The 25982-nt window shown below is 51.6% G+C and overlaps 7 protein-coding genes across 7 annotated transcripts; 4 read left to right on the top strand and 3 right to left on the bottom strand.

Moving 5' to 3' along the window:
- Positions 1–528: 528 nt before the first annotated feature.
- B0T23DRAFT_87964 (uncharacterized protein) lies at positions 529–2231 on the bottom strand. The gene is made up of 4 exons (XM_062841933.1): positions 1879–2231; positions 1434–1590; positions 1246–1325; positions 529–1089 (listed from the first exon to the last, which is right to left on the bottom strand). The coding sequence occupies exons 1-4, from the start codon at positions 1950–1952 to the stop codon at positions 558–560; spliced, it is 843 nt and encodes a 280-aa protein (XP_062695857.1). The 5' UTR covers positions 1953–2231; the 3' UTR covers positions 529–557.
- A 279-nt stretch (positions 2232–2510) lies between these two features.
- B0T23DRAFT_426690 (YIF1-domain-containing protein) lies at positions 2511–3604 on the bottom strand (the record flags this gene model as incomplete). The annotated part of the gene is made up of 3 exons (XM_062840007.1): positions 2511–2681; positions 2745–3272; positions 3335–3604. The coding sequence occupies 3 exons, from the start codon at positions 3602–3604 to the stop codon at positions 2511–2513; spliced, it is 969 nt and encodes a 322-aa protein (XP_062695856.1).
- Positions 3605–4107: 503 nt separating this feature from the next.
- B0T23DRAFT_451823 (signal recognition particle, alpha subunit, N-terminal-domain-containing protein) lies at positions 4108–6701 on the top strand. The gene is made up of 4 exons (XM_062841127.1): positions 4108–4585; positions 4658–5630; positions 5691–6217; positions 6300–6701. The coding sequence occupies exons 1-4, from the start codon at positions 4352–4354 to the stop codon at positions 6543–6545; spliced, it is 1980 nt and encodes a 659-aa protein (XP_062695855.1). The 5' UTR covers positions 4108–4351; the 3' UTR covers positions 6546–6701.
- Positions 6702–6967: 266 nt separating this feature from the next.
- Positions 6968–15377, top strand: B0T23DRAFT_87865 (phosphatidyl inositol 3-kinase). Its single transcript, XM_062841931.1, has 9 exons — positions 6968–7684; positions 7750–8372; positions 8429–8703; positions 8759–9962; positions 10012–10248; positions 10314–11636; positions 11686–12157; positions 12217–12697; positions 12754–15377. The coding sequence occupies exons 1-9, from the start codon at positions 7051–7053 to the stop codon at positions 14981–14983; spliced, it is 7479 nt and encodes a 2492-aa protein (XP_062695854.1). The 5' UTR covers positions 6968–7050; the 3' UTR covers positions 14984–15377.
- Positions 15378–17860, top strand: B0T23DRAFT_87866 (uncharacterized protein). Its single transcript, XM_062841932.1, has 6 exons — positions 15378–15787; positions 16112–16247; positions 16353–16457; positions 16532–16607; positions 16687–16770; positions 16837–17860. The coding sequence occupies exons 1-6, from the start codon at positions 15772–15774 to the stop codon at positions 17632–17634; spliced, it is 1215 nt and encodes a 404-aa protein (XP_062695853.1). The 5' UTR covers positions 15378–15771; the 3' UTR covers positions 17635–17860.
- Positions 17861–21161: 3301 nt separating this feature from the next.
- Positions 21162–21638, bottom strand: B0T23DRAFT_402700 (uncharacterized protein; the record flags this gene model as incomplete). The annotated part of the gene is made up of 3 exons (XM_062838699.1): positions 21162–21332; positions 21457–21586; positions 21619–21638. 3 exons carry the CDS (start codon positions 21636–21638, stop codon positions 21162–21164), a joined length of 321 nt encoding a protein of 106 aa, XP_062695852.1.
- A 1523-nt stretch (positions 21639–23161) lies between these two features.
- B0T23DRAFT_438515 (uncharacterized protein) lies at positions 23162–25249 on the top strand (the record flags this gene model as incomplete). The annotated part of the gene is made up of 3 exons (XM_062840664.1): positions 23162–23822; positions 23885–24690; positions 24752–25249. 3 exons carry the CDS (start codon positions 23162–23164, stop codon positions 24992–24994), a joined length of 1710 nt encoding a protein of 569 aa, XP_062695851.1. The 3' UTR covers positions 24995–25249.
- Between the last annotated feature and the right edge of the window lie 733 nt (positions 25250–25982).

The raw sequence follows: 25982 nt of genomic DNA, 5'->3' as shown, positions 1-25982 counted from the left end.
CCTGGAAACTGCGTTTGATAACAGAGTTTGTGACTGACTACATGTAGGCCCATAACTTACCACATGTCCAGGAGTGTACAAGTAAACTCATAGTCAAAAAATACTGTCCCCCCTTTACCATACTGGATATGTGCGGAAGGGGGACAGTATTTTTTTGACTAGGTATGATTGTAGCTTAGCTAAGACCCCGGAAGATATCTCTATTCTTAAAATTTTGTGTTCATTGAACAGCGAAAAGCATGGCCACAACTACAACCCCATTTTACCCGGCTGTAGTTGCTGCCAACAATTTCTCCTTTATCTCATCCCCACTGTTCTTCTCTTTCCTCCTCCGTCGAGTCATCTCGCTATACCCACCCATCAAGAGCGTTGGGGGACGACAGTCAATGACCCTACCCGGCACACCGTATCAAGGTGAGAGGCGTGGCTCTGAAGGCATACCATTGCTCATTAACAGCAGTAACCGTCATCAAATCCCCATCATCATATCCCCCTCATAACATAACCTCATCACACCATAACAACAACCCAGTCTCCTCCCCGCCCTCTTTATCTTCCTACTGCGCAGCAAACAAACTCATATAGACTCCCCACGCAATGCCGGCCAAATTTCCTGCCAGACTCCTCGCCGCCACCGTCTTCAACACTGCAAAGTTGACAATACTCACAAACGGCCAAAACTTCCAGCTCGCCACCAATAACCCCCAAAACTCGCGCTTCGACTCCTCCCAAACCCAGTTCCAATTAACGCTATGATACTGGATCGCGTTTCCCCTTTTGAAGCTGTCGATCAAAAACCACAGACTTTGATCGGGTGAGGCGCCGAACGAAGAGGTGGCCCGGTGCTGCATCGCGGCTTGCGTGCCGTGCATGAACATGCTGAAAAGCAACGTGTTGACGGCTGCCCCCACGGTTTGGTCGAGCAGCCATTTAATGAAGGTGTTGCCTTTGTTGAGACGCGGTTCGACGAGCGTGCCGAGAGAGGCTTCGCGGTCGAGAGCCTTTTCGTCAGAGGCGGAGGCAGAGGCGATGGCTTCGCGCGTGGGGGAGACGTGGTGGGATGGGAAGGTGGTTTCAAGGAGTTCTTGCCTTTAAGGGGGAGTGTTAGGTAAGGTCACTCATGGGTTGATGGCGCCGAGGAGAGGGAGGTTTCTCTCGTTCGGTGTTAGGTGAGGACGGAGGATATGACTGAATGATGGAATTCCCCCTTGTGGCCGTCCACACCGACAAAGGGCCAAGACTTACCACAAAAAATTGGGAGGCGTAGAGATCATACCAAAGAGGAAGAACTGGAACACTGGCACCCAGTCAATCACCAGAGGTGTCTAATCAGCAGAGTTACCAGTTGTCAGCATCAAGATCTCCAACTATGTGCATGTTGCATTACGTCATCGCTTCCACGATGAACGTGAGCCAGAATGAGTTTCACATACACCGTCTTTGTAGGCACTGATGGCCTGGGCGAGAATGTTTGATATTCCCGCAATGACTGCCGCTTGTAGCGTGGCTTTGATGATAGGCGATGGCTCGTTATCATCTTTCTTTGCGGGAGCTGCTGGCTTGGGCATTTTGCGATGAAAGAGGTTCCTGCTGTTTGATGAGTTCAGTAGGCGGATCGCTTTGAAGCTAATCGTAGGTGAATTGGAGGAGAGCGAAACGGAGTATGAGAAAACGATGAGGAGCGTGGAGGAGTGCTTGTAAAATGAGTGTATTGGCTTTTTGGAGGGGAAGGAAACGAATAGACTAAAGTGTAGCCAAGGTGACGGCGGTACAGTATAGACGGACGACTACCTGGTAGCAGCATAGCGCCAGATGCCCCACCGGTTGGGCAACACAACAGAAAACCGGATGAGATAAAAAGGCAACAAACGAACTTACCCAACCGACCACGAGAAAGAACGCAGCTCGGCCAATGATTTCCAACATGAGGGATATGATATTAAGAAACGCATCAAGATACTGAATCATGTTGGCGAGGAAAGTATGGCATCAACTCTGAAGTGAATACAGGTGTCCACGACTACAGCTCAACCCATCCTGTCGACGAGATGTCGGGGGATAGCACGCCTATTAGTATGCGAGCCAATAGCTGACGTACTCGGAGACGTATTTATCAAACGGAATCCTGTGCTCGACGATAGCGATGCCCATTTAGGTAGGTAGGCCCAGGTATTTGGTTCAATGTCACCCGCGTGAGATCTTCGGGGTTGTCTTATCTATTTCCCCCTTTCCATTACATGAATGTAGTGACACCCCGGTTATATCCGGCGTAGTACCTAACCTCGTTGGTAAGTGACCGAAACCTCTTTTGGACTATTCTACCGGTTCTCATTAGACATTTGCATACGCCCGCACCAGTCACTCATTAGCATACTAGCTGTGAATGGCCGAAGCTGTGGTGACCATATATGCCATACATCACCCGTTATACCGAGGCTTCTTCTTGTCTCTCGGCAATCATGTTTTTGTTGTTTTGTTTATACCCTCGCTAGGCTGCCCAACGTCAAACTTCATGGCCGGCTCAGAATCCACATGAAAAAGAGCTGCACGATGTAGGCGTAGAAGAAGAGGAACTGTAGCCTCTGCGATCTCTTTGCCCTACCCTCGGTGGGCATGGTTTGCATAGGACCCTGGGCGTTGTTGTTGTTCTCGGGAAGAAGAACGTATTTCAGGGAGCGCATCTGAGAAACGCAGGTTAGTCAACGATCCAATTCGGAGAAGGGAACAGCAGCAGGGCATCATACCAAGAAGAGAGCGTTCGCAAAGAAAGTGTAACCAAAGACAGTCCAGCCGATCACACCACCAGTTCCCTTGCCGCCATTCACAATCTCGGCAATAGAGATGGTGACAATAACGCCAACAAACTTGTACCCAGAGTAAGCGACGAGGTCCAAGAGCTGCGACTCGTTGGAGATGCTCAAGAGGTAGCATCCAAGCTTCAGACCCAGGATTTCAACGATAACCACCACTAGCGCGGTTGTCGCAATGTATCCGAACAGTTCCGGCTGGAACTGGCCACGTAGACCCGCGATGAGAGTTTGGAGAAAGATGTAGGTGACCAGTGACATGACCGGAATGTACATGTCGGGGCTGTTGATGTCGTCCCTGGGAGGCAGGTACCACCCTTCCTGGCCGCCCGGGCCTACTGTCTGCTTGCGGGACCAGGGCTTATGCCTCCAGGGAAACAGGACAAGATAGAGCTTGTTTATTACGTAGGAGTTGGTGACGTTAAAGTAATGCTTGAGTGCCGAGACACTGACGAAGCGGTTGACCTGTAGCGCCTCGCGTTAGCATGCGTCTCCCTCCGCGACAGGTAAGCCGTCAGCATCCTCACATTCTGCTCGAGGTATTCCTGTCCCTGCTTGAAAGCTGTCTGTCCGAACTGCGAGGCCAGCTGCGCTGCCGGGTCGTTTATAAAGTTGCCGTACTGGCCAAACATGTTTCCTGACGGTGCCCGCCCTTGCTGTTGGTAAGGGCTTCCATCATAGCCGGAGTGAGGTTGCGACGTGGGCGGCGGTGGCGATCGTAGCTGAGGAACGGTTGAGACGTGCTGCGGGACAGGGTGGTGTAAAGGGGGCGATTGCCCGTAGCCGGATCGCTGCATCTTGTCGGTTGGTGAGGCTGTATAAAGTGAAAGGGAGAGTTTGGATGTTAGTCACGGTCTTGGGACTCTTTTCGCGGGTCGATCGGTATGGAATTCGTGTTGCTAGTAAGTATCAGGTTGGTGTTGCGTGCTCGTGTTGACCGCGTTGCGTGGCTTTGCCGGGCAGGCAGCTCTGTCGGGGAGATGCGATGTGTTTCGTTGAATCTGGAGATGCTGTCATTGACCACATGCAGCAACTTGAAGTGAACACCCTCAGGGCTCAGGTAGCTTAGGTAGACCCCCATAGACCCCCGTAGACCCCCCCTTCCCCTTCCACTCCCCAGGCCGACACCAGCGCAGCCCCTGGCCGGCCGCCTTGGCACCCGACCTCACTGCACTCGATCGCCTGCCCGCCGTGCCAAGAAATAGCCTGATGACATCTTATCGGCGCTCTATCAACCAACAAAAGTCCCGATGGCCCCACCTTCCACTTGCTAGCTCCAGCGTGTTCCAGAAGCGCGGCGCCCGGCTAACCACGCCGATGCAGTGGTGGCGGCCAATATGACAGTTTGGCTTCCATTGAGTCTGAGTGGTCTTGGACTCGAAGCACTTCCGCCCCTTTTCCTGGAATATTTACTCTTCCACTTCTCCCCTCGTACTCTCTTCCTCTTTGACACAATCCGCACTCCTCCAAACGCCAATTGTCATTAGGGAGTGCTCGTTATATACCAGCTTACCACTTCGAAACGGGGCACCATCTGACGAGCCATGTTGGACACTTTCGAGATCCTGACGACGTCAGGGGTGGTGCTGTGGTCCAGGACATACGCCGCCGTCAGTCCTGCTGTAGTCAACAACTTCATATCCGACGTCTTCATCGAGGAGAAGAGCGCTGTTGCTGGTACCAAGGATGGCGCTTCTGCGTCGGCCAATCCGCCCTACAAACATGACCAACATACACTGCGTTGGTCGTTCGAGAAGGAATTGGGTATTATCTTTGTTGTATGCGCATCTCTTCTTGCCTTGTGCCCATCTCCGCCCTTCACGGCCGCTGGCTGACATCATGACTCGCAGGCGGTTTACAGATCACTCCTACATCTCTCATGGATCGACAAGCTCGTTGACAACATCCGGACCATCTTTGTGAACCTCTATGGCGACCAGCTTAAGAAGCCGAACGTCACGCTTATTCAGTGCGCCAAGTTTGATGACTATTTCGACCAGCAACTGCAAGAGCTCGAGAAAACAGGCAGTAAATCGGATTCGAAAGACGTTCGCGCATTCCAAGATGAAGCTTTGTCAGACGACCTGAGCGATATGCCTCCGCCGCTACCTGGCCTTGTCCGTGGCGGCCGTGCACCGAGCAACACCAATACAAGCAAGCAGGGCGATTCGGACTTCGATACGTCACCAAACGCATCGCGGCCCACGACTCCGGCTGTAGCAAGTCACCTTTTGGTGGCAAAGCCAGGTCCGGGAGGCAAGATGTCGAGAAGAGCGAGAAAGCTCCAGAATACCAACTCTGCGCCCGCTTCTTCAGGCGACGAAGCGTCTGTCAAACGAACCAAGGCCAAGCTTGCCAAGAAAGGCAGAAAGTGGGATGCGGACGGCCTTGCTGACGAGGAGGACGATGTTCAACTTGACTTCTCCGCCTCCAAAGCAACAAGCGATAGTGAAACCGAAGCAGGAAGGCGGCCGGCCGTTGAAGAAGTGGATGCCTCAACATGGGGTTCGACTACAAAGGGCAAGTTTGTGCTCAGGGACCTGGGCGATGAGGTCCACTCGATTCTTGCGTCTGCGGAGGCCAAGAATTCCGTATCCAGGACCGATGCCCCAACTGGTCTGGTGGGAACAGGCCTGAGTGCTATTGGAGGTCTTTTTAGGAACGTGGTGGGTGGAAAGGTCTTGACTAAGGAGGATTTGGACAAGGCCATGAAGGGCATGGAAGAGCATTTGTTGAAGAAGAACGTCGCGCGCGAGGCTGCCGTGCGCCTCTGTGAAGGGGTTGAGAAGGAGCTTCTTGGTGTCAAGACAGGAAGCTTCGAGAGTAAGTCCGGTTGTCATGCGCTTCAATATGCAATGACAGAGAGCTGACAACCTTGCACAGGTATCAATACCAAGATACAAAAAGCCATGGAAGTCTCCTTGACCAAGATGCTTACGCCCACATCCTCGCTGGACCTTCTTCGCGAGATTGACTCCATCACATCACCACCAGCCACGTCTCTGCGAAAGGCGCGGCCCTATGTCATGTCGATTGTGGGTGTCAACGGTGTCGGAAAATCGACCAACTTGTCAAAGATCTGCTTCTTCCTCCTGCAAAACAAGTACAAGGTGCTGATTGCGGCAGGTGACACCTTCCGCTCGGGTGCCGTTGAGCAGTTGGCGGTGCATGTTCGCAACCTCAAGGAACTCACCCAAAGAGAAGGCGGCAAGGTTGAATTGTACCAAAAGGGATACGGCAAGGATGCCGCTGCAGTGGCCAAGGATGCCGTCGCATTTGCTGCCCAGGAGGGCTTCGATGTGGTCTTGATCGACACAGCCGGTCGTAGGCATAACGACCAGCGGCTGATGTCTTCGCTAGAGAAGTTTGCCAAGTTTGCGCAACCTGACAAGATCTTGATGGTTGGCGAGGTAAGAAGCATTTCCATTCTGCACACTGAGTTGCTTCTGCACGTTCTGCTTCTCTGATACTGACCACGTGGCTTCGTAACAGGCACTTGTCGGTACCGACTCCGTGGCTCAGGCCAAAAACTTCAACGCCTCGTTCGGGGCTGGTCGATCTTTGGACGGGTTCATCATCTCCAAGTGCGATACAGTCGGAGACATGGTGGGCACAATTGTCAGCATTGTTCACGCCACGAACGTTCCTGTTTTATTTGTGGGAGTCGGGCAGCATTATTCGGACCTCAGGAACTTTTCTGTCAAGTGGGCAGTAGAGAAGTTGTTGAGCAGTGCATAAACTGCGTAGCCAGCCATTCTGGGGACTTGAACCAATTTGTATAGCAGATTAATTTTTGTTCCGTGTTTCTTGGAATACCTATAATGGATGACTGGTCAACCAGCCGGCAGGCAGTACTCATCGACACAGTTCATCGTAATTACCATCCCAACTTGCTCTTCGAACTTCTGTCGTTGAGAGCTACTGTGGAGAACGGTTGGCTATTGAGTGTTTGTCAAACGCCCCTGAACCCCCCCCCCCCCCCCCTTTTCAGGAGAGGCTTGGCACAAACAACTGCTGCCTTTCTCAGAAAGAAATGCTGCTTGCACGTGATCACCCGTTTAGCCCCGCCTCGCGTTGGTCCGAGTCGCGTTTTCACTTTACTACACTAGGCTGCGTCCAGGTTACATGCTGCTGCACTTACTGCCGACCCCCCCCCCCCCCCTTCATCGAGTATTCGATTCTACCTCGGTCCTACTCCTAGGTTGTTGCCGCCATCGATTTCCCCCAAAGATGTCGATTGAAGATGGCGTCCGGAGTCCATGGCAAAACAGTCAAGGGAGGCGCCCTTGAGGAGAGCTTCACTGAGGACGCCCAAATCCAGCCCGGCTCAGCACCGCCTCAGTCCACTCTAGCCGCGGAGCTTGTCGAAGGCCTCCCGAACGAATCTCGACGCACGAAACCTGACGAGGTCACCGAGATCAAGCGATTGTGTACTATTATCGAGCAGGAAAAAGACAAGGCCGGTTCGGATCTGGAAAAGACACACGAAGAACGACTTGCGTACAATCACATCCTCTTCTATGTCTGCGCCGGACCTGTTCTTGATGTCGTCAAAACCAATGACCCGTTCGCGGATTTCGCCAGCTTGCAGCTTAAGGCTCAGAACACCCTTAGTCTTCTCAAGCTTGCCGTCCAAGAGACCCCGGATGTGCTGAAGCAGACGACCGATGGGAAAGAGTTCTTGTTACGCGGCCCAGAACCTTTGTGGCTATGGTTCCAGCCTAGGTTGCTTGCTCTTCTGGGCCGTTCTAAGCTGCTTGGTATCACGTCTGCCATTGAGGACTTCTTCCACTTTACTCTGCAAACCGTTGCTGAACGTGTTTCCCTCTGGGACCTTGGCCCAGGCTTGCTTCAGTATTTTCAAGCAAGCTTGCACGGTAAGCATTAGCGACAAGCCGCAACTGGTCATGTAGTAATCGCTAATGTTAATGTAAATCGCCAGCCATACTCGAGCATTTCCAATCGAGCCCGCTCGCCGACATGAATGCACGGAACTCTACCCTCGACATCCAGCTTCCGCCGGACACGTTTCTTCGAGCCCTGGACCTCGATGACCCAGATACACCATCCAAGTTCTTCTACAAGATCCGGGATTCCGAGCATGCTATCCGCCACGCCATCAGCCTTTTTCACATTCTAAAGTACACCATTCTACCCGTGGGGGCTGCTGAACCCCCACTGCTGTACCGCGAAAACATTGCTTGGTTGATGGATGAGTTTCAGCCGCTTTTCTCTGTTTTGGTTCACTGGTCGCCACAATTAAAGATAAGTCTAGCGCCCTATGTTCAGACAGCTATTGACCTAGCAGAAGCCGCAGACGACACACTGCGCCCAAAGGCGATATCCGCGCTTGCGTTGATATGCGGCGAGGTATTTGACAGATCCGAGCAATATCTTGGCGAAGACGAGTTTGGGCTGGCTACGAGAAAGGCACTCTCCTTGGCTTTGCTCCATCTTGTCAAGGAAGCAGATAGTCACAGGTCTTTGATGCAGTTGTTCGAATCCCGAGTCGTCATCCCCGCCGTCAATTCCGCTACAGCTAGCCTTCCCAACTCGGATCTATGGGTTGGTACATCAGAAATGTCACCTTTTGGTTTGATTGGTGCTGACATCCAATTTAGAGATCAGCCATTCTCCTCCAGCAGGTAGTGTCTGCTGAGACTTCTTTTTCCCAAGTTCCTGAAGAGCTCAGTTCCAGTAAATTCGTTGACGTCACCCTTCGTCAGCAAGTCGGACTGTTGGGCCTCGATCCTGTTGTCGAGGACGGGGAACCGGCCCCTAAACGAAGGAAACTGGTGGAGCACCAAACATTATCAGCCGACATTGTCGAAGAAATATGCCGTGTTGCTAACCTGCCAATCTCTGAAGACATCTGCTCTTTAGAAGATAGCCTAATGTGAGTTGGCCGAGTAGAAGGCAGGCCGTACTTCTTTTTATACTAACAATAATAGTGATGCCTTTCCGAAGCTGACAATACTTCGACAATGCCGAGTCATTGAGCTCATTTCCTTTGTCCCGTGCGCTACGGATAATACACTGGGACTCGAAGAAGGCCGTTTGGGGTCTTTGGTTCTTTCATCGACATCTTTAGAATGTTCCCATTGCTCCATATTCGGATATTCGGCTTTTACGCAGGCATGTGATGATGCCCTTACAAAGACCACTGCCTACAAGATCCTGGAGAAGCTTGTTAAGAGCCCGGGTTTCCGTGACTCTAGACGCCCTCGTGTGTACGCGATGGTGCGTTTACAACGCATGTTACGGCATACCATCCTTACTGAGTTCCGCGATCTGGAGCAGTCGATACTTGGACAGTGGTGTGTGCAGTCGCTACGCAGCTCTATTCGAGAGCTTCGTATTGGTGCTGGTCGCGCACTTGCCGTCCTGTTAGACCCAGATGTTCCCGATTTTGTCCGTCCTATCGCCAGAGGGAACCAAAATATTGTCCTCGACATTCTCAAGTTAATCACCGATGAGGATGCTCTTCATTTGCACGAAACATGCATACTAGCTTGGGGTCAAGCAGGAAGAGTTGTATCTGTCGACCACCTAAACCTAATTTTGATCAAGCTCGTTGAGTACCTGGGATACAACAATTCGGTTGTATCTGCTATGGCAGTTAACGAAATTCTCAACATCGCAACGTATCGCGGAATGACGCCCTTGCAGCTATTTGCGCCATACTGGGAGAACATGGCGGTTCTCGTGGTCAAGGACTTGGTTTCGGCACCGCAGACCACGAGGTTGGTTGCGGAGACTTTGCAGCTCAGCATCGAAGAACTCCTTTGTCTTTTACAAAAACACGCTCTTCCATGGTTGGTATTGGCGAAGAACCTAGGTGTCATCGAGAAAATTGCCGAAGCCCGGGGTGAGAAGTCAACATCGCAACCATGCATTGACAGCGCCAACTTCCCCTCGATCATTGCTCTTCTCTTGATCCAGGATGTCCCGGACGTTGAAGAGCATGCAATGGAATTGCTCTGCGCAATCTCCCCCAAATTCAAGGAACCAAACCCCGGTGAGCTTAATTCCGATGAGAAAAGACCGGTATCTGTACGCGATCGACTCGCCGAGATCCTGAGAGTCGAACCATTGGGGGTATTATTCGAGCTTTTCAAGGCCAGTGGCGGGGCTGACGAGAGAAAAAAGGCACTGGTACGTTACGTTCACTGACATATAGAAACCAGAGGCTGACAATACGCAGATACGCAAAGGTATCAGTATCTTGGCAACTCGGAGTTCACCTATAACAGAAAAGGGAGCCGAGCCACCTCATATCATCGAGCGCTTCTTAGAAAAATATACACTCGGGTTGGTATCGCGACTCAGTGAACGAATAACAGATATCGATGTTCCTATCCCAGATAGACGACGATGCCTTAGAGCAATGGAAGAAATGATCAGAGTTTGTCGATCATCTGTGACAACTGCTCGTTCACAGGTATGCTGCTCTGGATCAGTGACCCCGGCCTGGAAACACCTATACTCACCGCACTCTTCTCACAGATATCGGCATGTTTACTGTCTGCACTAGGATGCGGCGAGCTGCGTTCTGATGCCTTTTCATGTTGGTCGGTCATGATCATGAACATGGACGAGATGGATGTGCCAAATTTGCTTGACACCACGCTCTGGGTGATCACACATCATTGGACATGCTTTGACGACAGTACCAAGCAACAGGCTCAAGAAGTCCTCGACGCCCTTTCCAAGACGAATGGTCATGATCTTGTCAAGGCAACGGCCTCGATGACGACTTTTAATCATCTCCCTGATCTGGCTGAACACCGCAAGCGTCTGGGTCTTCTGTCGCAGTCGGGATTAACTCGTCAAGATCTTTTTCGCGCATTTTGCCGACGACTGAAACACGACCATCCGGGCGTCATTGAACAAGCTTTGACCGAACTCCTTGAGTTATTGCGGCAACATCAAGACTATATCCAGGCATCCGCTCTTTCTGAACAACCCAAATCGTTCATTCCAGGACTTACACGCTCCGTTCTTGATTGCGCAGCCAAGTACAATGGTTGGCAGCCTGGGATCATGCGCCTCTGTGCCGAGTGCATGGGTATCATTGGGTGCCTTGACTCGAACCGCATGGAGAGCAATCGAGAACAGAAACGGTTTGTCGTCAGTCAAAATTTCATGGATTTCAGAGAAACAGCGGACTTCGTGTGTTTCATGTTGGAGAATGTCCTCGTCAAGGCTTTCCTTTCAACTACAGACACGAAGTTCCTGAGCTTCCTTTCGTATGCGATGCAGGAGCTCCTGGCCAAAACGGGCATCAAGCTCGCTTACCAAAGTCAGGGACAGGGCCAACATGAGACATTATACAAGAGATGGCGGAGCTTCAACGACATAACCAAAGAGATTTTAACGCCATTTTTGACATCCGAATTCATCGTTTCGTCTGGTATGATTGGGTTGGACACCAGTTACCCTATTTTCCACCCCCAGAAATCATACGAGACTTGGCTGAAAACGTTTGTTCTCGATCTTCTTCGCAATCCACAGAACCCTAACAGCGCGATTCTCTTTCCACCTCTCTGTCGACTTATCAAGGTCCATGATCCTTGTGTGAGCGAGTTTCTGTTACCCTACGTGGTGCTACACGCCGTTATCGGGAGCGAGGGCCCGTCCCAGACACCAAATGAGAGCCAAATGCTCGTGGGGGAAGAGGGGTCGACCAGGGCCGAGGCCCACGAAAAGAAGGCAAACGGTTCAGAATGGAGGAAGAAGGTAATGTCTGAGCTTAAGACTATTTTGGAGTATCAACCGCCGGAATCCGCCACGCATTCCGAGAAAGAGGAAGTCAAGCTTTGCTACGAGGTATGTACATGTTCTCATGACTGTATTTTACTGTTACTGACCAAAGTAGGCCGTGTTCCGCATTCTTGACTACTTTAAAAACTGGTTACACATCAAAAAGTCCCAGTCAGCATCCAAAGAAAAAGATGCGAGGTGGTGTCCATTGGTTGAAGAGGTGCTTTCTTCCCTCGATCCTGAACTAGTTGCTCGACGAGCGATCGACTGTGGGCAATATGCTCGCGGTCTTTTGTTCCTAGAGCCTCACATTGAAAGTCGCAGAGACCAGGCTATAGGTGACGAAGCAACTCGTCTCATGCGATCGGTACATGATATATACACGCAGATCGACGATCCCGATGGGCTAGATGGCATATCCGCGTGCATGAAAGATCTCGGGTTTAAGGAGCAGGCTCTCAGTCATCGCAAAGCGGGTCGATGGACTGCTGCGCAGACCTGGTATGAGATACAGCTGGCTGAATCGCCGGACGATGTCAATCTTCAGCTCGACCTCTTAACCTGCCTCGAGGAATCAGGCCAGTACGGTGAGTGACATCTGCTATCTTTAGGTTGATGGTACATACGGAGCTGACATTGCGTCCAGACAATCTTCTGAGTTTTGCTGAAGGAATTGACAAAACACCAAGCAGTCTGAGCAAAGTGATGCCTTTCGTTCTCGAAGCGTCGTGGGCAACGGGCAGGTGGCAAATAATGGAGAAGTATCTACGATCGTACACCGAGGGCGACGTAACCGATATCTTCAACATCGGTATCGCTGATGCACTGCTCTGTCTCAAGGAAGGAGATGGAGAACGGTTTCAAGAACTTTTGCAGGCAATGCGGGACAAGGTGGCTAGCTCCATGACACTTTCAGCGACATCATCGTTCAGAACCTGTCATGACGTGATGCTGAAGTGTCACGTTCTGGAGGATCTTGAGATGATTGCCAATGCGGAGCCAGTCGAGGGTGAAGGCCATGCGCCTCTTGTGAAGGCTCTAGAACGTCGCTTGGAGGTACTCGGGGCATATGTCAGCGACAAGCAGTACGTGCTTGGAGTCAGGAGAGCAGCAATGGAACTGATGAGGTATGTATCTTGTTTGATCCCTGAACTTATTGAGCTCGTTTCTGATAATTCACTAGGACGAAATTCGGAGACGAAGAGATATCTTCATCATGGCTTGCCACCGCTCGCTTGGCCAGGAAATCTGGTTCGACTCATCAGTCTTTCAACGCAGTGCTACGTGCGCAGCAGCTTGGTGATTGTTCTGCAGTCATAGAGTACGCAAAGTTGTTCTACAAGGACGGCCAGCATCGCAAGGCGATTCAGCTATTGCAACGCGCCATCGACGACGACCTTTTCAACGATGGTATGATGGCGATAGATACCCCAACATCTAGTAAGAATCAGCAGTCTCATCGCAATCTACTGAAAGCCAGAGCCCACTTGCTTCTTGCTAAGTGGCTCGATTCAACCGGTCAAACCCACGCCGGCGCTCTACGCTCCAAATTTCAAGAGGCGGCCAAAACCCACCCGCAATGGGAGAAGGGGCACTACTACCTTGGGCGTCACTACAAGAAGGTTTTGGAGTCCGAAAAGGCGCTCAGCCCAGATGATCAAAGTGACGCCTATTTGACCGGAGAGACCGCCAAGTTGGTTATAGAAAATTATCTGCGCTCACTCAACTTTGGGACCAAGTATGTTCACCAGACCTTGCCACGAATTCTCGACCTATGGCTCGAACTCGGGACTCAAGTCGACGCTCCGTCACTGGGCATGGTGACCTTGTCCGCAGAGCTACAATCACGTCGGAGGACCATTCTCCATGAGCTTTATAAGCATTTCAACAGGCATCTACCCAAAATGCCAGCTTACATCTTTTACACGGCTTTGCCGCAAATTGTGGCTAGAATAGCTCATCCGAACCAAGATGTATTCAGGGTCCTGGAGCAAATGATTATCAAGGTGGTGGAAGCACACCCCCGACAGGCTATCTGGAGTCTCTTCTCCTTCATGACCGGGCGCACGAACGGTGCTCGACGACACAGAGGGCAAAAGGTTTTGGACGACCTCAGAGCCATCGCGAAAAGAGTCGATGAGACAGGCTACGACCTGAAGCAGTTGCTCAAAATGGGCGAGAAGCTTGCCGAGCAGCTCCTTCTGGCATGCAACAAAGGTGACTTCCAGAGCAACAGGACAGTAAAAGCAAGTATTACGAGGGACTTGAACTTCAACCACAAATGCACGCCGTGTCCGCTGGTGGTGCCGATAGAAACGTGCCTCACCGCGACATTGCCGACGTTGACGGACAACACCAGGAAGCACAAGGCGTTTTCTGGGGACGTCATTACCATCGATAGATTCCTTGATGATGTACTGGTGCTGGGATCTCTGGCGAAGCCGCGCAAACTGACGGCACGAGGATCCAATGGACAGCTTTACGGTCTCTTGATCAAACCGAAGGACGATCTCCGCACCGACCAACGTCTCATGGAGTTCAACGGATTGATCAACCGGTCGTTAAAGCGCGATACCGAATCTAGCAAACGGCAGCTGTACATCAGGACATACGCCGTCACGCCATTGAATGAGGAGTGCGGCATCATCGAATGGGTTGATGGTCTGAAAACCCTCCGCGATATCCTTCTGGGCATCTACAAGACGCGAAACATCACACCCAACTACGGGCAAATCGCAGAACTGATGAAGCAGGCGTGCACGTCCGACGACAATCTCCATCTCTGGTCCAGGTCCGTGCTCGGCATGTTCCCCGACGTGCTACCAGAATGGTTCATCTCGCAGTTCCCCGACCCATCAGCCTGGTTCGCCGCCCGACTGCGGTACACGCGCTCCTGCGCCGTCATGTCCATGGTCGGCACTATCCTCGGCCTCGGCGACCGGCACGGCGAGAACGTGCTGCTGGAGGAAGGAAACGGCGGCGTCTTCCACGTCGACTTCAACTGCTTGTTCGACAAGGGCTTGACTTTTGCCCAGCCGGAAAAGGTGCCCTTCCGACTAACGCACAATATGATTGCGGCCATGGGCATCTACCGTTACGAGGGCCCTTTCCGAAACTGCAGCGAGCTGACGCTCAAGGTGCTGAGGCAACAGGAGGAAACGCTGATGACGATTTTGGAGGCGTTCATCCATGACCCGACGCTGGATCTACAGAGGACCAAGAAGCGGACTCATGATGTGGTCAAGCTGAATCCGACAAGCGTGGTGGAGAGTATCAAGCGAAAAGTCAGGGGGTTGTTGCCGCATGAGAAGATCCCGTTGGGCGTGGAGGGTCAGGTGGAAGAGCTCATTAAGCAGGCTACGGATCCGAAAAACTTGGCTGCTATGTATATTGGATGGTGCCCGTTCTTGTAGTGTGATCAGCGTATAGAGAAAACAGCCCGACGGGGTAGTTGGAATGTTTGCGAATGGAAGTGTGGGAAAGGGGAGGACGGAAGTTGTTGTTGTTGACATCAGAAGCTCTTTGGCTGATACCTAGCGCTACAGTGGGGTGCTACAGTGCTACAGCGCTGGAAGGGCAAATAGAACAGATGGCAAGTGCAAAGGGGTGCCAACTCACCCTGCTCCTTCCTTGTGTTTCTGATTGCCCACGCCTTGTGCCCTAATACCAGAACTGATTGTCTAAAATGATTGACGACAACAATTCTTTACCGTGGGCAAGTTCTCCCCGCAACCCATTTTGTACGGGTTTCGACGAGCATCATTCAGTTTGTTGTTGGCGACGGTGAATTTGTTGGCATTTCCAGGTATCTTCTCTAGCAACCAAGTTATCCACCAAGTAGCCGAGAGGCAATCTGAACAGCAGACAGCTACCGCCCTGTACGCGGTAAACCCCATTCACCTCTCCGCGCCCGAACATCCACCCATCATTCTCTGGCCGTCTGTCTCGACAAGTCTTTCTCGCGTCCATTCCAACACAAACGCGTTTTTGATCCGTCGCAAACGCATCCAGGATTTCAAGTTTACACTTCACATCGGCTACACCTCCATTGGGTTTGAACTCTTTGTCAATCAAAACCTTTACGTTAGGTCTCTTTCTTCGGCTCGCCGAAAACCAGGCCATTTCACCTTGTCTGTGCGCCCACCTGTCATCTTGCCCTCTCATCCAACTTGCCGAACAGACGACAACATAGGCCTTTAACATGCCTTACCGTATTGGTGAGTTCTCACTGCCTGACATGATGTCACATTATCTCGCCCTTTTAGAGCTTGAAACCTTGGAGAGTGGCTTTTTTGACCTTCAAACTTCTTCTGTGATGCTCCTCCGGTTTTGAATGTCAAAATCCTTGACAATATGACATCAACACCGTCCACCCCATCGAATTGTCAAGCACATACACGGCCAACCCGACAAGAGACAGGAAACACCACCTCTTTCCATCATCGAACCTGCCCGTAGTTGTCTCTTGTCTTCTCAAACGCGCAGCCTCAATGCATAACCATCTTACTTGGTCATTCACAACCGCTAACCCACTCTCCCAGAGGTTTCCAAAAACAACCGTGCCGGTTGCAAGGACTCGGTCTGCAAGAAGGAAGCAGTCAAGATCACCAAGGGCGAGCTCCGTCTCGGAACATGGGTTGAGATCAACGAGCATGGCGGCTGGCAGTGGCGTCATTGGTAAGAAGAGAACTGGACCTAAACCTCGGTGACCGGTCGGCTTGGCCTTTGATCACCTTTCCCTGGACTTTGAGATGGACTAATATGTGCTGTTTGAATCTTTAGGGGCTGTGTCTCGGGAGAGCAGATCCTGAATATGCGCAACATGCTCGATAAGGACGGCACTGGCGACTATCAGTGGGATATGCTTGACGGGTGGGAGGAGCTTGAGTGAGTTCTGCTTTCTGTTGAAATTTCGTTCTGCTTTCGTTAGCTGCCGATCAACTGACAATATGCGCGTCAAGAGAGTTCCCCGTGCTGAGGGAGAAGGTTCAGCGGGTCATCACTCAGGGACACATCGACCCCGAGGACTTCAAAGGCGTGAGTATATTCAGCGACCGTTCCTTAGTTCCAGCTGAGGTAGAATGCCCCTTTGCTGACATTACCTTTCTTTATCAAGGACCCCGAAATGAACATACTCGGTCAGAGAGGCATCCACTCCAAAAAGAAGAAGGCTAAGGCATCCGAGGACGACGAGGAGGAGGTATGCTTATTCATCAATGCTCTGATCTTTTTCTTCCCGCTGACACGTAATGCTTGCTCCCCACAGGACACCAAGCCTGCTGCCAAAAAGCCCGCCGCTAAGCGTGGCCGCAAGAAGGCCGATGCCGATGAGGACGATGAGGAGAAGCCCCCTGCTAAGAAGGCCAAGAAGGCCGGAGGCAAGACTGCTACCGTCAAGAAGGAGGAAAGTGATGTCGAGGAGCAGGAGGCCGAAGAGGAGAAGCATATTACCAAGGTCAAGGGCAGGGGTAAGAAGGCTGCTGCCGCCGTCAAGAAGGAGGAAAGCGATGCCGAGGATGTCAAAGAGGAGAAGCTTGCTACCAAGGCCAAGCCTAGAACAAAGAAGGCCGCCGCCCCGGCAGTGAAGAAGGAGGAGAGCGACGTTGAAGACGTCACGGCTGTTGATGAGATCCCTGCCAATGAAGAGAAGCGGGCGAAGCCCGAACCTCCTGCCAAGAAGAAGGCCACCAGGGCTAGACCGCCGCGCGCAGCTCGCAAGGCTGCCATCAAGGAGGAGAGCAGCGACAAAGAGGATGAAGACGAAGAAGAGGAGGAGGAGAAAGAGAAGGAAGTCCCGAAGAAGAAGGGCAAGGCTGCCGCTGCCGCCAAGGGCAAGGGCAAGAAGGCGAAGAAGGCTCCTTCACCTGAACCCGAGTCTGAACACGAGTATGCTCAGCAAAGCGAGGAGGACAACGATGATGACAACGATGTCAACGGGGAGTCTGATGCGGCGGAGGTGGAGGAAGAAGAGAAGGAAGAGAAGCCTGGTCCAAAGGCGAAGAGAGGGGGCCGCAAGGCAGCTGCCGAAAAGCCGGCTGTTAAGAAGCGTGGCAAAAAGGCGTGAGAGGGTTGAAGCTGTTGATGTTATCTTTTTCGGTGTTGAGCAGCAGCAGCAGCGAGCAGACCTGCCTATGCAGTGCTTGTTTCATGCGATGCCATGTGGTTCAGAGAGTGCGGCGGCGCAAGATGCCAGTAAATGTTGGCATGGGTTTTGTTATTTCGGTCAGACATCTCGAGACGTTCTCTCTTTCAGTCAAAGGGCTGGCTGGATCTAGATTACTGTGTCAAAATTCAGCGAGTGTATTGAAAGGACCAATTAAATGTAGGTAATCTCTACTGTAAAGCTCCCATCTTGGTATGTAATCAGCCATGTGGTCCATCAGATTGATAAAAAGATGAGAGTTACTTCAAATTCCGAATTGAATTTTTACATGGACCATTTTCTCTTTACATCTCTTTGTTACCATATCCGGTTCCTTATGTCAGCGACACATCAAAACATGAGCTAAATAGGACTCAAAAGACTATAGTTGCATGACCGCGGCGAAGCACTCGACTTGACTTGACCAACACCTGAAACAGCAGCTGGTGGTTGGTGTTGATAATGATGGTGTGGGCTGGTTGGTACAATGTGGTGTGGTAGTCTTTCTTTTGTTTGCGCTTGGTAGGTAGACTTTCGGGACTGTGAAGTATTTGAAGGTTCTTGCGTGGTCTAACTCGAGAGACAGGAAAGACATAACGAACGGGCTTGATGTGCGCAGTTGCGCGATTCATTTCGTCTTTCTTTTTTTATGGTGTTCTGTCTGTTGTTGACCGGTTGGAAAATTGAACGTAGTGGTTGTCTTGTGATGGTGCCTATGTCTTTCTGTCTTGTGATGGTGATCCGGCACGTGTGGAATTATCAGGGATTGGTTAGCTAGATAAGTAGTGTTTCCATTTATACACGACTAGGTCCGTACATATGTCCATGATCCGAAGGGCGAAGTCTCTTGATCTTTCGGATACAAAGTGCCCACATGGATCATGTTTCACTCGAGATGCTACCCATGGCAGATTAGCTCTCTGGAGCAGATGTGATTAATAGATACATTGTACAGCCCAAGAAGAGAAAGATGCTTGAGAGATATACGCAGTTGTTCCTGTTTTGGATCAGCATCGAGGATTCATTCATTCCGTCACTGCGCAGGTGCGCATGTGAAGAATTAGGTATTATGTATGTATACGTAGCGAAACGTGTAGAACATGGATATAGTCGGCTATCACCTTCTATAATAGTTCCACCGTATTTGACTGGCGCCCAACGAGCTTTCTACAATGTGCGTGGAAGGAGAAGAAGAAGAAGAAGCGAAGCAAGTCGAGGAGGTTGGTTATTTGCCTCTCTGGTCAGATCGGAAACGACCCGTTCTTATGCAAAACCTGATATCTCGAAAGTCCTGGTCGGTCAAGATATCCGAATTGGGTTGTTACCAAGAGTAATACATGTCGGATTATGTACAATGAATTCCATCCGCGCGCAAGGGTATGAGAACAACGAGCGCCGAACAATACTGAGATACACGATTGGGTCAATGACACGAATGGTAACCATTCACACTACACTACATACTATGGTACTTGCAGGACATGCCTATCGGTTAACGTTTTTGCCACCTCAAAGGGGTGTTGCGTCTAAAAATGGCAAGACGAGCGGCCAAGACACGAGGTATGGCATGTGTCGGTTATGCTCATCATGTCTGTCATTAATATGCCGGCAGGCTTCATAATAGAAATCGTAGATCGGTTCGAGTTTGAATCGAGTTCCTGATCATCTTTGCTACCGGCCTGTTTATGAAGAGTCTCGCACCCCTGAACATCAACTGGTACGACATCATGGAAACCTTACCGTACTGTACACGTACGGGTAATTTTTCATTGATGCCCAATCCAGCCAAAGCGATGATCCAGCGGCTCCAGGAAAGCAGGCGGCTGGTCGGAAGGTGGTGCTTGGAAGTTTGAAACCATCGAGACCCTGATGGACCAGGGGTGCAATCGGCCATCCTTATCGATAGTGAGTACGAGGAGGCTCTGAAAGGCGGGCATGCATTGGAGATTCTGTCGTGTGCTACAGCGTTGATTGCCTAAAATCATATTGTATGAGGCTCTGGGAAGCAGTCATTGAAGGCTCATTTTCTGTGTTTGTGTAGTAGCTGGTAGAAACTTGGGCTCGACCGGCGGGTTTGTGGTTCCTACGCACCACCTTTTTCATATGATGTTGTGTTTATGACTGGGAGATATTCCATGGGAAAGTGTAGTGTAACTGGCTCCGTATTCCCCAGGAGTCATCCTCGCACCATGCTGGCGATCAAGCAAGACAGACGTTGATTCTCTTGTAAGGAAGAACGACCGAGATGGTGATACCAGCAGGTGTAGATATGATACTTCGAACATTCGGCTTTCCTTCGGATGACTGCAGAATTCTGGCTCTGGTTCTGGCCAGCCCTATAACACAGTACCGTATACCCACTTGGACAACATGTGTAAATGCACATATGGCTTCCTTAACCGAACACCACTCGATCGATGGAATAGATGAGGCCAAAGTTCTTGTCCCGAAAAGCAGGTCGGGGGATTTTCCTGTGGTTTCTCGATGTCTCACTGGCCAGAGTATGTTATGGTTCGAAGCTTCAAGCTGCATGATTGCGTCACAGAGTCACCCTCAAACCCCGCTGGCACCGCTGAGTGCTGGCGACGCTGCCGCCGGCTGTTTACACTGCACGACCATAGATTTCCCACTTCTCGATTCCGTCTGGACCCCATTTCGGATGTGCTCAACACAACAACGGGGCCGCCGATGGCACGAAAAAATTTCCTCTTCTTTTCTTTTTGTTGGTTTCGCTTCCACATCCCGAAGATTCGGTTGTGAACACGGGATCAATGCGCAAGGAGATGCGACGAGTTCATCCAAACATTTCCACCGAGATTTTGGTCCGATGTTGTGGAAAAATCCCGATGAAATGGAGAAGTATCGGATGACTGGTAGATCATGGTTCGTGTGACTGGGGAGTCAAGGGAAGGCCCGTGTAAACATGTCGACGAATTACGAGGTAGTGAGCGGATGCGATGACGAAGATCACAAGCAAAGATTTTGACCTGTTTCATTCTTACGATTGTGAGTGGAAAGCAATGGAGATGGTGGGGCAGGCTAAAACACACACCTCGGGAACGACAAGGGAGGGGAAGCGGAGGGGAGCATGCCGCCGTAGGAACAAGCGGAGGGGCCGAGACAGAAATTGAAAATCCGCTTGTCTCATGAGCTTCAGCCCGGCCAGTAGGATAGACATTGATGGCTTGAAGCCCAGCGCGACTACACAGCTTTGCTGACTGGATGTCTGAAATCCCGCGCTCTGCCCCGTTGACGGATTCTAGGTCATTCGGAAAACAGACTCGAGACGTTCAAAGTTGTTCGGCTTCTGGTTGGCGTGCTGTCCATCCTCATTGTCCCTGGTTCTGACGGGAATGCTATCACCGTGTGACCTTATGTTCGCTGCCTCAAGGGTTTCCAACACAAAAACAGAAGCAGCCTCATCAGTAACCCCGATAGAGAAGCTATCACTACCTCTCCGTACGCCGTAGAGTCGGTTGTCGACGGCCGCGGCCTGCCTGCCCGCCCGCCCGTAACGCCGTGGGTCCAAACCTTTTCAAAGCCTGTCGCGGCGCAGCACAGCCCTCCTGCAGGACGACGTAAAGACGGAACTCGTGCTGTTGGGCGTTGCGGCTGGGCACCTCATGCAGTTGAGGTTATGCACTAAGCAGCAGCTAGTCAGTGGCTGGTTCCATGTTATAGTTCAAGTCTACCCGCTGGCAGTGGAAACAATCAGTTGTCAACTTTCTACTTCTCGAGCTTGACACAGCCAAAGCCACTGTAAGGCGACGGCATCGCCAGCTCCGGGTCATTAGCCTTGCACGCTTCCTGTTTCCAAAGCTGAGTGTTCGGGAAATGATGGTGACTGCCGGGTGGCTTTGCTGATGGGAAGATTCTAGACTTTGAGGTTGACGGGAGGAACCAAACTGCGCAAACCCATCGGCCATCGTGAGGTCCTGAGTAACGTAACCCGAGTGTAATCAAGCACAATGTAAGGTACCTCAAACCCGTCAACTCAATCGACGGACTCCAGTCTCACACTGCGTAGTTCAATTGGTCTTCACTTTACTAACAACAAGCCTAGATAAACATACGACACACACCGTATCGGTTTTTTCATTCACATGCGTGGTTGAGTTGAAATCGTGTCGCAATGAAACTTGATATTGTCCCTGCTGCTGTTTCTAGGGGACCAGCCCCTCCAGACCCTCCAGGTCTCACACAGCCCGGTACGTACCGTAATGACGCCCCGTTACACCAAGTCGGGCCAGGGGTTTGGTAAGTTTGGATGGAACTTCCACTTGGGAGGGCGCCTCACAGCAAGCGCTGACCGGACGACACTATGTAGTGCGCAAGGATGCAGCTTGTATGAGCAGGCTCCAAGAAATGGAAGGTATTGGGACGGTGGGATGATGACGTTGGTTTCGAGCCCAATTACATTCCCAGGCAATTGGCTGGACGTCCAATGTCACTGACAGAAGCGAATGTCATGGGCGGTTCCTCCCAACCTCAACAAGCTCAATCAGGGCATTCACGGAGAGAAAAAGCACTTCGACATGGCCAGAAACTGGTCACGAAGCGGGCCGGACCTTGAATCTTCATCAGACCCAGCTCAACTTTGCTTCGGTAATGCACCTAGTATCACATATCATGCTACGCCCCGGTGTCTGTTCCACTGGAGGAGGAAACGAGTTGGAGTGTGTGCCAGTCAGGGCAGTTACCTACAGTCACTCCTCCCCGGTGCCCGTTGCTGCGCAGTTAGGTTCCAGAAGTGAGTGGGTTTCGGGAGCCTTCTTCTCCATGCCCCTCCCCGTCACTGCCTCCTTCCCGAAATGCGTTTGTCTGTTTCTCCTCCTCCGTATCTCGTCGTCTCCAGAGTTTTTGTCCTTCAGACTCCAAGTTCATATCTGTAGTCCTCTCAGCTGGTCATCAGAGTCTTCTCGTAGGTTCCTGGCAAAGAACATAGGTGCCCAGATCGGTCCTAACCGCAGCCCAACCACACGAATTCCAGGGCCGACAGTCATCCATCACATCATCAGCAGGCCCCCGGTTAAGAGCTGAGGAAGGAACTTGGTAGCTTGCCAAGATCACGGTCACACGCCCACTCTCTTCCACTCGCCCACCCTGTCTGTCCACTTCCTAGTCTCAAACCAACCCCGCCCTTCCTACTCCCACCCTCTCTGTCCACGAGTTCCTTCTCCCGGCTTCCCCTCTTACTTAAACGTCAGGCTCTGCCACATCCCGCAGCCTGGAAGAAGGCTGGCTTGAGAAATTTTCATAACCCAGTCATCACCCCGCTGCCCTGAGAACCCAAACTTCACTTGGTCATCCATCCATCCATCCTCTCTCGGTCCTTGACTAGCTAGCTGTTCATACCACCACCCAACAACAACAACAATCACAGAACAACCACCACCACCACAACAACAACAACAACAACAACAACACATATCATACATCACTAGCGACTATGGCCAGCAGAAGCCGGGTCGAGTTCGACGACTACTACAGGGAGTCCCCCCGCCGCGCTCCTAGCCGCGGTCCCAGCCGTGCTCCTAGCCGTGGCCCTCCTGTCCGCTACGCGGATGAGGACATCGATATTCACGTCCATGACCGTACTCCCGCCTTCCTGCGTGAGGACAGGCGCTCCGATGCAGGTCAGCTGGTGCTGAGGCAGAGGGAGGTTGAGACTGTTGAGCGTCCCAGGCGAAGGTCACCCAGCCCTGTGCACATGCACGAGCGCATCGTCCACAGAGCTAGGAGCGTCAGCCCTGAACCCCGGAGACGCACAGAGGAGTCGGACATTCATATCCATTCCATCGACCGTGTCCGCGAGTCTAGCCGCCCTCCTGCTGACAGGATTCGCGCAAGCACCCGCATTATCGAACGTCAGAGGAGCCCGTCTCCTCCCCGCATGGACAGGCTTGAGATTCGGGAAACTCAGCGGGAACGCCAGCGACCCCGCTCCCCTTCGCCTGACCGGAACATCCGTGAGCACATTCGCATTGTTGAGAGGGAGAGGGAGAAGGAGCGTGAACCCAGCCCGCCACCTCAGCCTCAGCAGCCTCAGGTCATCAAGGGACCTGTCATTGAAAGAGAAGTCATCACTCACTACCGCGATATCGACCATGGTATGTCACTTGTCCAACCCATACGCCAAAATTTGCGTTTGCTGGATGCTAACACATTCAAGGCATGATCTCCGTCCGCCCACCATCTCGGCCTGCCTCCCCAGTTCGCCGCAAGCAGCCGCAGCTTTCCGAGACCGAAATTGACATCTACACCTCTCGCAAGGACACCGAAATTGACATCCACAGGCACGCCTCTCGGAGCCGTGGCCGCTCTCAGGAGCGCCGCTCGCCAAGGAACGCTTATGATGACGATCTACTGATCCATGCCGATACCGGTCGCCTCCATGTCGACGTTGAGCGTCGCCGCAGCGTCTCCCGCAGCGGCCGTCGTGCCCATTCCGAGGCTCCTCCCCACATTGACTTTGACGATGAAGCTAGATACATCACGTCCAAGATTGACTCGAGGGGCCAGATGGGTGAGGCGTACAACGGTATCACCAAGGACTGGACCATCATCGATGTTCCTCCCGGAACCGAGCGCGTACGATTGGATGGTGCCGGTGGTGCCTCTGCCGAGGTCACATGGCAGAAGTACAGTGGAGTTAGGCGCTCCCAGTTCATCCCTGAGCGTGATGAGAGGAGTGTAGTTTCTGCGTCCTCTGCTTCTGACCGTGACCATGACCGTGAGCGCGAGCGTGAGCGTGACCGTGACGCCCGCGATAGCAGACTCAGCATTCAGATCTACAACGAGCGGGGCGGTGATGAGCGGGAGAAGCGCATCAGCATCCACGGCTCGCAGAACCCCCGTCGTAGCGAGATGTGGACCGAGATCACCAAGGATCTCGTCACTCGTGAGGCCATTGAGGAGCTTGGTTATGACTACGAGGAAACCGAGTACTTCTTCTACATCATGCAGTACCTGCGCTATGTAAGTTGCCTTCCCTGTCGAACTCATACTTTCTGGGCTAGTCACTAATGTTGGTAAACAGGAGGATGTTCTTCGCTGTGTTCAGCTTTCCGACAAGATTCGCCAGGCTCGCAAGGACCGCATTCGCGAGATCCAGTGGGAGCGCGAGTACAATCGCGATGATTACGAATTCCGTGATCATTATCACAACCCTCACAGCCACAGCCGTCATCGCTCGCGCGATGATCGCTGGGACGACGAGCGCGAGCGTATCGTCGAGCACGAGGTCATCTATGACAGCAGGGCCGGGAGCAGGTACCGCTAAACGCTCACACGACTATAGACTTGGCACGCTATGTACGGGAAGGTAATACCAAGCGCGTTGGGTGAAAGGGTTCTGCTTTTCATTCTATTGTCATCTTCTGCCTATACAATATTTTTTTTTCCTCCTTTGGGTTGTTTTGGAAGGTTCATTTTGGTTAATCATGTTACCCCTCACGTCATGTCAAGATGTATGTTGTGTTTGGTTGTTATTTTGGATGGTTGATATTATGACTTATGATGAAACAGAAAACATTATGAAGATGATGAACAATTCATGTATGCGATGAATGTCAATGAGCCCCGCATTCAGGATGCTGGTTATATGTACGTTTCATGGCTGGAGGAGCTGGAGAGGGGCGGTGTAGTGATGATATTCTTAGACCAAGAAAGCATATACCCAAAAGGTACCGTAGACGACTCTTTACGTCGTTTTGTGACCAATCTGTGCCCCATGACTTTGTTTACTGTTAACGATTTCCACTATACTTAGTATTCCAATATTCCATTTTATACGCAGTGTTTGTTTCAGGCAGCTCAGGTTTGTACGAGCAGTCACCCAGAACCTCGGACGTAAGTGATGATTTGTGACCTTGTCGTCGTTTGTACTACAGTTGGACAAAGTGTACCATGAGCAGATCAAGCAAACAAAGGGAAAAGGGGGTGGCGAACCATTTTCTCAAACCAGCTATACCGCCCTGGGAGTGTCAGTTTGCTGTACACTAGAACTCCTGGTTGAAATGACTGCGCGGTATTCGCTGTTTCATGAGCACGCTGCTGGAACTCAAAGTTCAGCGTTGAACACACCAAATGGTTCGAACCCATATAATGTTAACTTTTCTCTTTTCCCGCTATAAGAGGTAACAGAACCTTGCCAAGCAGGCCGACTAGTACCAATGTGGAATGCGTCTATACCGTAAGATAGAATTGAGTTTCCTATACGTGCATCCGGGTCTCAACCACCAGCCGAATGACTCTTTGTGAAGATATAC

This window comes from Neurospora hispaniola, assembly GCF_033458365.1.
Source record: "Neurospora hispaniola strain FGSC 10403 chromosome Unknown B0T23scaffold_2, whole genome shotgun sequence".
Classification (NCBI taxonomy): Eukaryota; Fungi; Ascomycota; class Sordariomycetes; order Sordariales; family Sordariaceae; genus Neurospora; species Neurospora hispaniola.
Note: the sequence above shows the minus strand (reverse complement) of the source record. Positions and strands in the feature narration are given on the sequence as shown.